The sequence below is a fragment of the Emydura macquarii genome, unplaced genomic scaffold (genome assembly GCF_026122565.2).
Source record: "Emydura macquarii macquarii isolate MOO-44397 ecotype Brisbane River unplaced genomic scaffold, CSIRO-AGI_Emac_v2 contig_2531, whole genome shotgun sequence".
NCBI classification, from domain to species: domain Eukaryota; kingdom Metazoa; phylum Chordata; order Testudines; family Chelidae; genus Emydura; species Emydura macquarii.
This window is the reverse complement of record NW_027132668.1, coordinates 2,009,878-2,022,616: the sequence shown is the minus strand read 5'-3', so window position 1 is coordinate 2,022,616 and position 12,739 is coordinate 2,009,878. Positions and strand designations below refer to the sequence as shown.

General features: G+C 42.6%; 2 protein-coding genes across 6 annotated transcripts in view; both read right to left on the bottom strand.

The window, feature by feature from the left end:
* The window catches only part of LOC137163345 (interleukin-1 receptor-like 2), a 36,662-nt gene extending 33,387 nt beyond the window's left edge, over positions 1-3,275 (bottom strand). The window contains exon 1 of the mRNA XM_067563522.1: positions 3,237-3,275. The gene's annotated coding sequence lies outside the window, so the exon portion shown is untranslated. The remainder of the gene's footprint in view (positions 1-3,236) is intronic.
* Positions 3,276-8,633: 5,358 nt separating this feature from the next.
* The window catches only part of LOC137163397 (interleukin-1 receptor type 1-like), a 70,730-nt gene continuing 66,624 nt past the window's right edge, over positions 8,634-12,739 (bottom strand). For all 5 annotated transcript variants that reach the window (XM_067563583.1, XM_067563579.1, XM_067563580.1 and 2 more), the window contains one exon: positions 8,634-10,998. In XM_067563583.1, the coding sequence (XP_067419684.1) occupies positions 10,601-10,998 (398 nt within the window). In that variant the 3' untranslated portion in view covers positions 8,634-10,600. The remainder of the gene's footprint in view (positions 10,999-12,739) is intronic.

Sequence of the window (12,739 nt, the reverse complement as noted above, 5' to 3'; positions counted from 1 at the left end):
TAATTCACATTCACTTGCAAAAAATGACATGGGACAAGCTAGGCTTTAACTTCACGGCCAAACATCAGGATTCCCTCCAGAGGGAGCACCTGCTCTGATGACATATTCACTTGATTCCCATCAAATACCTGAACTGCTTTCATAAATGACAGTCTGAGCTACATGAACTTTGATCCTCGTCAAGCTGGTCTGGCAATCCATTCCTCAGTGTTGCAGTAATATTCCTTCCGTTTGTCCGCCAGTCTCTTGAACATACCTTGTAAAAACACATTCTGCTCTGCATCTTCACTGTGCTTTTCTTTTGCATGGGAGTCGGCCCCGTATCAAATCCATTACAGTGTTGTCCAATTGATGGATACACACAGAACGCATCTCAAAACATTTCATCAAGGGTTTGGCATGCCAAGCAATGAACTCTATGTCAAATGGCAAGGTGTCATTTAAAAGCGAGATCAGTCTGTCCATTACTGGGTGTCAGGTGAAATCTCCATTTCACTTACAATGAACTCATGGCAGTCACTTATATGTTCAGTGTGGTAAAGAACTGCTTCAAACCATGAATTCCATTGCATCACTACTGATTCTGGACACAGAGGAACTCGGTCAAGACTAAGCTGTTTTTTTCCTGCAAAGCCTTGAAATGCAGTTTGCGAGCTGGGCAATGTTATCACCATGCCTCAGTGGGTCACAGCTGAAGATGCCAAATTCAGGACAAACTGCTGAGAAATAGGGCAGACACACGCCAGACTGGTGTTTATTCTATTCTCTCAGATATACCAAGCCAGTAACAAGCCAGTGTTTCCCCACACTGGTTAACAAGAAGTCAAAAATGCAGTCTCCTTAGGTATTCCAGCATTCATTTCACACCCCAGACACTAGACTTTATGACTTTATTTAAAACCAATTTCAACAAACAAAGGGTCCTTCTAATCCCAAGAGTTCAGCCACATCACCAGGCCAATAGATCACTCAGCTCTTGCCCAATAATCACATTGCTGGCAATCCCTTAGTATCGAATATCTAAAGGTTTATTTATAAGAGAAAAGAAAAAGGAGAGAGTGAAAATGGTCAAAGAAATCATGCACCTACAATCATTGCAAAGGTCTTGGCTCAGATTTGTAGCAGTAATGTTACGGACTGCTGGCTGGTAAAGTCTCTAGTAACTTACAAAAGATTGAAAGCTCCTCAAGTCCATTGATTTGAATGCTCCTTTTAGTGTAAGTTCATAGTCCAGAGCAGGAAAGAAGCAAAATGGAGATGCTTCCAGGATCCTTTATATCTTCTCCCATGTGGAGGGGATGCTCTCAGGCTTGGTTTGTGGAAAATTACAGGCACAAAATGGAGTCCAAGATGACATGAGCAAGTTGCATGCCCTTACATGCTTTGATGAGTCACAGGAGCAGCCATTATGCATGTTTTGGCTAAAGCATCCACAGGAAGGCTCACCAGGCAGGGATAAGCTCCTTCTATGGCCCATTGTGTTCTTTAATGGACCATCAACTTGAATGGTCCATTCACAATGTGGTGGCTAGACTCGATGTAAACTACCTTGTGGGTGTCACCCCAAGAGCAAACACATTTTAAATATTGGTACATAGTCAATATTCATAATTTTAGATACGAAGATGATGCATGCACACAGAATGATCACATCAGACTGTAACTTTTCCATTGATACCTTAAACGACATACTTTGTATAAGATTTGTTGCAATTGTCCTACAATGGCAATATTAATGATATAATTCAGTGGTTCCCAACCTGTGGCCCAGGGGCCAAAAGTGGCCCATGGGGTCTTTCAAAGTGGCTCACCGCTCCCCTCCCCCGGGCTGCAGAAGGGAGCTGCTGCCTAAAGACCCAGGTGGAGCACATTGCCACAGGGCTACAAGACCGGTGCAGGCTGCTTGCTACAGCCAAGGGCATGGGAAATCAGTGCTCCCCTTGCCCTGGCTGTAGCAGGGAGCACGGCAAAGCGCTTTGCCTGGGTCCATAGACACTGGGATCCCTGATGGAGCCAGAGGGAGGGAAGATCAGCACTCCCCTTCCCCAGCTCCAGCAGTCTGCCTGGGTCCCTGCTGGTGCCAGATTGCTTGAGGAGGGGCAGGACTATAAAAATCAGTGCCTTCTAATTTGTCACCCACCGTGACTTAGCTGCCAGGCCATGTGCCTCAGTGTGTAGTGACAGTCACTCATCTACACTAGTGCTTTGTCTGTGTGTGTGTGCGTGAGAAATACTGTAAGTAATTTGCAGGTGTAAAATAGTGACTGTAAAAATAAGCACATTAGCATCAAAATGTTTCCTTTAAATATGTAGTGATTTGTAGTCCTTAATGGGGTCAATACATTTGTTATGAGCTGATAAACTGGTGGCCTTTCAGGGTTGTAAAAATGATATTTGTGGCCCTCGAGCCAAAAAGGTTGGGAACCACTGATATAAATGGTCAGGTTTCAATCAATCAGCATCACAAATGTTTAAACATTTTTTCCATTGCAGCAGTGAATATATTGACTTTAGAAAAATGAACGTGCCACTGACTGCTAGCCTGACTTACAATATGCACATTGCATGCACCGAATTAGGAAATAGCCCCTGTACAACCTGATTATCTGCTCGAGTACAGTGTTTTGTCTGTCACTATCCCAGACACCTTATTAAAGTCTATACCAAAATTGGTCAGGCACTTGGTCAAGCAGCTTGAAACACAGTTGAATAATTTAAATTAAGAACAGGACTGTCTAAAACTGTAGTTTTTCCGAGCCACTCACTTGGGGTACAGCAACGATATGCAGTACATAATTATCTTTGCCCTCTGTTGACTCACACCATGCCTACAGAATCAGCTTTTTTCACATGCTCTTTCACCTCCTTTCTATGTACATCAAACACTTCGGGTAAGTAGTCTTGGCGAAGCGTCTTAGACGGTAGAACACCTGTGCTTGGAATTTGTTTCTGAATGTACTCCCTTAACACCGGTTTATCGAGTTTCTCCACTGGCATATTTCCATTTGAGAATGCCTCAACACGTTCAAAATGTGCAACTTTTTGAGCGTCACAGCTTTTGGTACTGCAGTCAAACATATACAACAGTTGTCTGCTGTTTTGTTTTTGATGTCAGATCTGTCTCTGCTTTGCACTTGGCATTATGTTGCCGATCAAAATTTAAATAAGTAGCAGTAGTCAACCCACGTGCCGCACGTGTGTGTTTGTTGCACATATATATGGCTCACTACACCTACTCTTAGGATGTTGTCATCTGTAGACTAGAACTGGCGATCATTCAGTAGCAGCAACAGACATCTTTCTTTAAAAAAAAAAAAAAAAGTGAGGACTAACTTCCATTGAAACTACAGGGAAATTTAGGATGAGAGATAGCATAAGACAAGTTGAAACCTTATTCCTAGAACTGGTTAAATAATGAAGTGTTTCCATTTCCTACCAAAATTTCAACCTTTTTGCATATTTTCTGACCAGTTCCAACTATTCCTATGAATACTGCAAGAGGAACTTTTTTTTAAATTTATCTCCCTCAAAAAAAAAAAAAAAAAAAAAGAAATATAACGTCCCAAGACACGAGGTGGGTGTTACATTACTGAATAAAAGAATCACCAACCTATGTCTTAACTTAGTCATCTTCCAGTCAAGCATTGACCAACCCTGACCCCTGCTTAGTTTATGACTTAGAACAAGAATAACAAGCCTAGCAGAAATGGACACAGGAATGTGTGTGACTATAATAGGTTGCCAAAAATATATATGAGGTGTGGTTCTATACAAATGCTGCAAAAAGTGCAGTCTCTTACCTAAGTCTGATCCTGTATTTGTGCAGTCTTGTTTATTGACTGCAATCACATACATTAGTTTTTAATGCTTTTTATACCCGCAGAGAGCATGCTGGATTGCCCTGTCCCTCAGAAGTGCTTTTTGGCTTCCATTGTTGCATGCAATGTTTTTGTAATCATGTTGTTCCAAGATGCCAGAGACAAGATGAGGGAGATAAAATCTTTCATTGGACCAATATCTGTTGGGGGGAAGACACAATCCCAGACCTGAAGAAGAGCTCTGTCTTTCTAACCAGCAGAAGTTGGTCCAATAAAACATATTACCTTCCCCATCTTGTCTCTCCATTGGCTTCCAGTCACTTATATCTGATAGAAACCAGCTAATAGCAGAGTCTGGCCAACAGAATCTTTATTGCTGGTGACCCTACAAGAGGCAAAGAACCCACCTTGCATTTGCAGGGGGGTAAATGCAGAGATAGGAGGGGAAGAATTTTTTTAGTTGTAAACTAAACATATCTGCTGCAGGAATTGAAACAAACACACATGTGCAAACCCGTGCCATTGAGAGTCACCTTGCAGAGCAGAACCCCTGTTTAGCTAGCTCACACACTCCCTTCCCGCCATCACAACAGCTTCTTCTCACTCCAACCCTTGGGGGAGCAAAGAGAGCCAGGGGGATTAGGTTCCTTAAGGACACACAGGAGAGGGGAGGGGCTGCAGCTCAGCTAGAGCTGGAAAAGAAGCCGGTGTCCCCTCCCCACTGACAGGAGCAGGCCAGGGGCTCTATATGGGGTTCTCCCGTTTTTCCAGCTCTGGGACTGGAGGCAGAAGCTCTTACCTGGGGGTGGAGACGCGCGAGAGCAGGTCCCTCACTTCAGCTGCGTTGGGCTGCCCCTGGCAGCTGTCTTCCAGCAGATCTCCGCCAGCCCGGCTCTGGCTCAAGGCGGCGACCGCAGCGCCCAGGCAGGGAAGCAGCCCCCAGGGAGCGCCGCTCTAGAAAAGCCCGCCCGGCCCCGGGCTGCGCGGCAGACGGGCGCTGCCGGGAGAGCGAAGACCAGGCGGCCGGGGCAGCCAGGCTGGCCACGAGGGCCAGGCGAGGGGAGCGTGCAAGCCGAGGGCTCCGCTGGGAGGTGGGGCGAACATAGCGGGAGCCTGCCCCTGCTCCCTCCCGCGGCCCCTCGCCTCGCCTTTGGAGAGGCGGCCGCGGGGCCAGGCAGCAAGTCCCCGCCCCTGGAGCGGGAGCGGCTCGGTCGTGCCCGGGGTCCCCCACCAGCCTCCGCCCCGAGACGCTGCTTCTCCCTCGCCGCGTGGGGCCAGAGAGAAGCAGGGACCGGGAGCCCGGCCCCACCCTCCGACGTGCCACGCCTCAGCAGCGGCAAAGCAGGTGCAGCCTCCCTTCCCCACCCCGCACGCCAGAGCCCCCGGCCCGTGTAGTGCCAAAAATGAGGACAGGACGGAAAGTGTGGCAATGCTGCGGGGGTCACGTTTTGTATGGTTTTGTCATCCGGCATCCTGTGTGCCGGAAAGACAGACGAGACAAACTGTGGTGGGACTGCAAGGGGTGGGAGCTGTCCCTGCCTAGGGTAGCCACCTCAAAATGCCCAGGTCAGGGCAGGCTGCAAAGCAAGAGCAGATTCTCCCTGCACTGGAGGGTGACACTGAAGTCAGCCTTCCCAACCAGCCATAAACAACTTCTGATTCCACACACCCGTTATCAAGAAACTAAAACAAAATATACACAGCCCCCCTTTACTGCATTTCAGTCTCTGGCTCCCAATCAGCCACTGGGTCCAGTAGAGAGACCAGTTATTTAAAACTCTATGCTCTCTACTAAAAAGTTTCTCCTGACCCCAAAGGGTCAGCCACAGTACCAGATCAATGTAAGTTTGGATCTTACCCAAAGTACCATGCTGCCAGCCGATCCTTTAGTAAATAAAACTAAAGGTTTATTATAAAAGGCAAGAAACTATAAGACAAATATCAAATGTTAAATAATTAAAGCATAGGAATTATTGTAATTTTGAAATATTGATGTTAAATCATACCATAAATGGTCCTTGTAATCCAGCCAGCATCACAGGGGTCACAGGTTTTGTCATCGGGCATCTTGTGTGCCAGAAGCAGCAACGGGACAAACTGTGGCGGTACAGCAGGTGTCACAGGTTTTGACATTGAGCATCTTCTGTGCCAGAAACAGAGACAGGTAGCAAACTCTGACAGACAGTTTTTTGGCACTACATCTGAAGCAGGAACCAGCTGCCAGCAGCAGTCCCTGATTGGGCTTTCTTGTCAATTTCAAGATGAAATTGACAAGAATGACGCCCCCCCACCACTGTAAGGGGACACAATGTCTGCATTGACACTGCCATGCCTCACCCTAGCCAACAAAACCTTTACACCTCTTCTCAAGGTGGTTTCATTTTGTCAAAAAACAGGGCAGTTTTGTCAGTGGGAATGATTGCAGTGTGTACCCCAGCACTGTTTTGTTGACAAAACCCTATAATGTAGATGAGCCCCTAGTTAAGATTTGCGGCACTTGAAATCGTTGCAGTTTAGGGTTTTGGGAGGCAGCCTGGTTCCAAGGGCCAGCACTAACCCCACGTCAGGCAGCAGCAGGAAAAACAAGTCCGAGCAGAGCAACTTAGTGTTTTATTGAATACAAATTTGACACATCTGCCCCTGTTATTACACGAACACGTGCGGGAAGGTCAGTCACTCACTGGTACAAACATGATTTACCCCAAGACACAGATAACAGTAGTGTGGGTGCATTCAAATACTGGTTTCCTTTCAATGGACTGACTTACAAGCTGGAGTTTCTCATAAACTGCCTCAGTCTCACCCCATAAGATGCTTTGAGATCACAGTCTTTACTGGAAGTTGTGTATAAATCCTGCTTGCCCGACCTAGGGTGACCGGATGTCCCGATTTTATAGGGACAGTCCCAATATTCAGAGCTTTTTCTTATATAGGCCCCTATTATCCCATAACCCTGTCCTGATTTTCACTTGTGCTATCTGGTCACTCTAGCCCAACCCTGTGTTCTAACTCTTTTATTAAATTATATTAAAGTAATGTCTTTTGAACACTACAGTATCTTTTATGGGGACTCATTAATACTCCGACTAGTGCTTCAATTTGTGAACTTCAGAAAAAAATTGAAATCTAAGATCCCAAAAATTTAATGGAGTTATGACCAACTCCCTTCTGCACTAACCGTTCTAAAAGTATCACTTAATAATAAAACTCTTAAATCTACTACACAAGACGTACCAGTTTTAACTACAAACTGCTATCACTTACTTAGTCCATCATATCGAGACTGCAGACTTTCCAACATTAATGCAGTTTAGCCTTGATCAGAGGAACATCAGTTATCAGAAATTCCATTATCCTAAACCAAGTTGTCCACCAAATATATGTACCATGTTGAAAATTAAAAGGACTATATAGCAACATAAATGTATGTAACATTTCATGCTCAGAAATGTCCCTGCCTCAGCATTACTTACTTCTTAAGTTTGTCTTTTGTGCAACAGTCAAGGGACAGAAAAGTAACTAGAATATAACGAGATGGTTATTTGCATTTATCTAAACATTTATAATTCATCCCCACAATATTTGAGTATGATCTTAGTTTTAAGTATTTAGATTTTTCCCTCCCACCCTAAAAATCAAGAGTCAGATTGTATATTGAGATAAAAAGTATGGATGGGTGATAAGTGGTGGAAGGCAGAAAAAACGAATGGGGGGGGCGGGGATTGTTTGTTTGCTGTTTTGTTACAAAGGTGTTAGTTCTCTGACAAAACTACAGAGATGCTACCATGTCCTGCCACTCAGAGGGAGTGTTTCTGCCTGGGCTCATGCATAGAACTGGAAGAGGAGGCAGGTGGAGCCAGCCAGAGAGGAAGTAGACTGCATCTCTCTTCTCTCTGTCTGAACAAAAAGACAAGCTTGGTCTAAAATTTTTGACACAGGCCTGCAGAAAAAAGTTTGTGACCCTTAGGCAGGAATTTAGGTGAGTTCTACATTGGGCATTGTTTCTACTGGTTTTATCACAAGTCTTTGAAAGGACATGGTAGGAAGTAGTCAGACCAGTTTGTAGTAAGTGGACAGTTCACTGTAAGATGGCACCCCAGGGCAGTGGTATTTATTTTGGCAGGAGAGCCAGCTGTAGACTTGGGGAAGTCTGTGGAAATCCCTGTGAATCAAGCAGGAAGCAAAAGGGGCTAAAGAAAAGACACCGGGACAAAATGAAGCTAGCAGCCATCAAAGAAACAGATGGGGTTTGGGAGGCAGACTGGATTTCCATTTTCTTTTCAGATTCAAAAACTAGACCTCCCAAGGGAGGTTGAATGAAAATTCCTGGCCAGCTGCCATTGTAGTAACTGCCTTATAGAAGGGATTGGAAAATGAGGCAGTCTGATATGCTAACAAGGATACTGTTCCAGGAACAGGGCGTAGTGTCAAAAAGCACTGGAATTTGAGTGGGAGGAGATCAAAGACACAGCAAGACACGAGCTGAATCTAGTACATGAGGAAGAAGTGACAGCAGTCACACGAGACACTGCATAGCAATAAAAACTAAGTGCAAGACTATATAAATGTATTGCTTATGCAGTAAATTTAAATACAAAATTAGGAAATGCAATCAAAGGTTCCCATGTCATCTACATGATTATATTTATACACCATCGACTCAATTTACTATTGGCAGAAGCAAATGTTACCAGTACCCTTGACTTCTTCCAAAAAATTCAACCTTGTGTGTTGTTGTGTATTTTTACCAAATTTTGAAAGCTTTCCAAAACTAGAAGTTATACATTAAAAACTAGAGGACAATACAAAGAAAAATAAATTCAATACAACTTTAATATGGACAAAAGATACATCAGCAACTCCAGTGGTATCTTTTATGATACAATATGCATTCAAATTTAAAATACCCAATCTATCCAGCGTTTTTCATCAATAGATCTCCAAGTACTTTACAAAGGAGGCAAGTATTATTTCCATTTTATTCACTGAGAAATTGAGGCAGAGAGAGGTGAAGTGACGTGCCCACATTCACACCGTAGGCCAGAGGCAGAATTGGAAACAGAACCTTTAAAAACAAGTGATATGGGCAACACCATTTGCACTTAATTCATCACTACCATATTAGTCAAAATGAAGGGTTAATGCTTTGTACATAAATGAACACTTCAAGAGGTGCAAATTTACACAATTTCTCTAAAGTAGGTCAATACTTCTACTGAAGATGCATCCTGATCCTCCAAAATTATAATTAATGGACAGCCTTTGAAGCAAAAAATGTCAGACTGATCATACTGTAATCAGTGTAGGAAAACATTTAATTCAAGCCTGAGTAATTTATTGATTTGCAGGGAAATATTTGAGTATCAATTAAAAAAAAATTCAGAAATCCAGGGTTTCCAAAACATCTGTCTGACACTCCATATATGCAGCCCATTTTTTGTATCAAGCAACAAGACTTCAAAATTGCACACAACATGAAATCTAATGATTTAAAATGTATACTTAAACACAATATGTAAAATGTGGACAATTTAATATTGCCATGGGAACCTTAATTTTTGTATCTCCTTATTCTTTAAATTTACTATCTTGACTGTTTTTTTGGAGGTAGGAGGGTTCCCTTCAAAAGCAAACAGAGGAAATCCTAGCTGCTCCACTTTGGAATTTGCACTAGGACATTTGTACAGCTCCACAGATTTCAAACTACATCACTATCTACATACAAAAATCCAAGTATAGCACAATGGTTGAGCAATTATGTTGCGTACATGATGAGTCAAAAACCACCAAGTTTGGGCATGCACAGTACGGAATTTATGAAACTCAACATCATTAGCTATTTATCTTCCAAACTGTTATACACAGCAAGAGTTACTCACTGTGGTCCAGCCACATATGAAACTTTAATATTTGGCCAATTGAAATGATTGTGCAAAAAATCTGATATTTGTTAAGTGTACATATACACATAATCCGACTCATCAGTTAACTCAGTCTAAGCAGATTTTCCTTAAACATTAAAAAATGCAAAGACCAAATATTAAAAAAAATCCTTTGGGGCTGAAGCTTATACAGTTACGATTAAAAAGATTGGTTTATAATAAAAATGTGCTTCCAGCCTTACAGAATCAGCTACTGCGAGTGCTGGCCTAGAAAGTAACACTGAGAAAAAGGTTCCATTCTTTGATGGTCCAGTATAAGGTTTCAAGGTCCTGTTCTTGTCTTGTATGTCTCCCTCTCTCCTCTCCCCCGGACGATACCGCATGATGTAACATAAGGGTTCCTCTTGTAGAGAATTGAATGAGTCCATAATTAGCAGATTTCAACAAATGAATGAACTAGAGTTTTAACTGTTTCATTCAAAACTGCAGGTTTCCAGAAATTAACTCATCACATAAAAGTCAAGACGTAACTTACTATTTCCTTCATTTTCATCCTTATCCTATTTTGGGGAAAAGTGGGGGGCGTTGATGTCCTTAAAAAGTGCAAAAATGCTTTTCTTTTTCCTTACAAAAATGTATTTTTTTCAGGAAGTCCTGCTATGCTTGGTACAGGCCATTGCAATATTGAAACAATGTTTCAGGGTGTACTGTTGATCTGCTCAGGGGAATGGATAGTGAATCAGCTTTTCAAATCTGTACACAATGACGTTGTGGAGGCTTTAATCCTGTAAATCTCCAAATGAGATGGTCTGTATATAACACATATGGATATCCTACAACCAACCATACAAAAAGCAGTTGAAGTGAGCTGCTTATAACTGTTGAAATTGAACTTGTGTGTCATCTTTCTAACATTATTGTTTGTGGAGAATTAAAGGAGAGTGGTAGTAACTGTTGTTCTGAGGGAGACACAGTTTGTCTGGGTGGCATTTGGTATCGTACATGTTTCCAGAATTTTGTACTTGCTGAATGAGATCTCTCTGTGAAGTCCCCTTTCCATCTGATGGCCCCATGCTTTTGTTTAATATATTTGATGGATTCTGGCATGTTCGTGTAGTCCTTGATTTTATCCAGTTCAATTAGAATAACTTTAATTCCATCACGGATAAGTGCATTGTACACGGCCAGTTGCTGTTCAGAGGTATCTTCTAACACACCATAACCAGATGATTCTGGTACCAACACAATTATCACTCTTCTACTTTGGTTGATTTTTTCATCAGCGACATTGACCACAGCTGTAAACAGAAAAAAGCAGAGAACGGATTTTAACTCCTGCAAAAGCTTTCAAGATGTTTGTTACTTTCATAGTGTGGCTGTTAAGTTTGCAGAAACAAAAAGAGTTCTTACTAGTCTTCTTACTCCATATTATTCATTGATATTATTTCCTCTATAGTTGTAAAATGTAGGCATTATTTACACACATGCCAACTTGATTCCATACATAGCTTTAGATAAAGCTACCAAATGTCATTAAGTATATTACTACATGTAACAGGATGGGCTTGCCCATGAGCTGGAGAGCCTGGAGCTAAGCCAGCCTGATTACAGGACTAGCCACACCTGAGCCAAATTAAGAGATCCAGGGTAAAAGGCACCAGGAAGCTGCAGGAAAGGGGCTCCTGCAGGGAGGGAACTGCAGACTGAAGCTGCAAGGGGTCTCCTACAGTGGTCCCCAAGAAAGGCACAGTTCCTAAGAGAAGAAGGGGCTGTGCCCCGTTTAAGACTGTATTGTGATTGTTCTAAGAACTTTGCTAATTTAATAAGAATACCCAGATGCAAGAAGGGCTGTGACTGAATGAGACTGCATAGAGTTTGCTGAAGGAGCCTTGAGGAAGGGGAAAACAGGGGCAGGTCAGAATCCAGAAAAGAGGGACAGGCATCTTCTGGCCACAAGAGGGTGCCTGGGTGGCAGCTGGCCCTGGTACACTAAGTATGTTGCAACCAGACCATCAGGATTAAGCATCAGTGAAAAAAAAAAAAAAAAAAAAAAAAAACCCAAAACCCTCAAATTTCTATAAAAACTAAAGCAAAAGTACTCAGAGCCTTAAATTTTGCCTTGCAGACTATTCAAGGAAGAAAATTTCAAGCAGGACGACCCCCGTCCACGAGAAGGCTCTGCTGTCATGACTAGAAAGTCCTAGGAAATGACAGAAAAAGCATACCAGCCAATCTTAGGCCTGGTCTATACTACAGAGTTAGGTCGACGTAAGGCAGCTTACATCGACCTAATCTGTAAGCGTCTACACTACAATGGTGCTTCCACCGATACAAGTCGCACAATACACCAACCTAATAACTCCACCTCCATGACAGATGTAGCACTTAGGTCGATGTAGTTAGGGTGTCGCAGTGTCCGTGTAGACACTGTGTTACTTACATCACCTGTTGGCTGACAGTCCTGCCCAGTGCTCACAACTGGAGTTCATATGGAAAAGCTTGCTTTTACAATACTAAGCACATATTGCTAATGTTTGAGAAACTTCCAGTAGAAAAACTTATTTGGTTAAACAATTTGGAAAAAAAGACTCTCTTACTTTCAAGCTCTGTTTTAATGATTATTTTATAGTGCCTAAGTACAGCTGAAAGTGTATACAAGTGTATAAATAATTCAGAGTATCTCCACCTTCTCCTCAGGAAAGCAGTCAGTGAGAGCGCCTTTCTCAGTTTCAGTGTCAGACGTTAGAATCTTAATCTCAACAAAATATGGCAAAAGAAATGTTCCTTCGGGATGTATCATTTAAAGGAGCTTGGTGGACATATTGTTCTGATCATATCTGGGTTAGTCATGTATTTCTGATCTCTTACTGATATTTTCTGATACTGGGTACAAAAGAGTTGCTTTGTAATAATTTCTATTTTAAATTGCACCATTTTACCACAGTTAAGCATCCTCTCCTGCCCTCATTGCTAGATGCGTCTATGACACACTGTGTCTGGGAACAACAACCCAGAAACTCCATATTCACCAGCGTCACA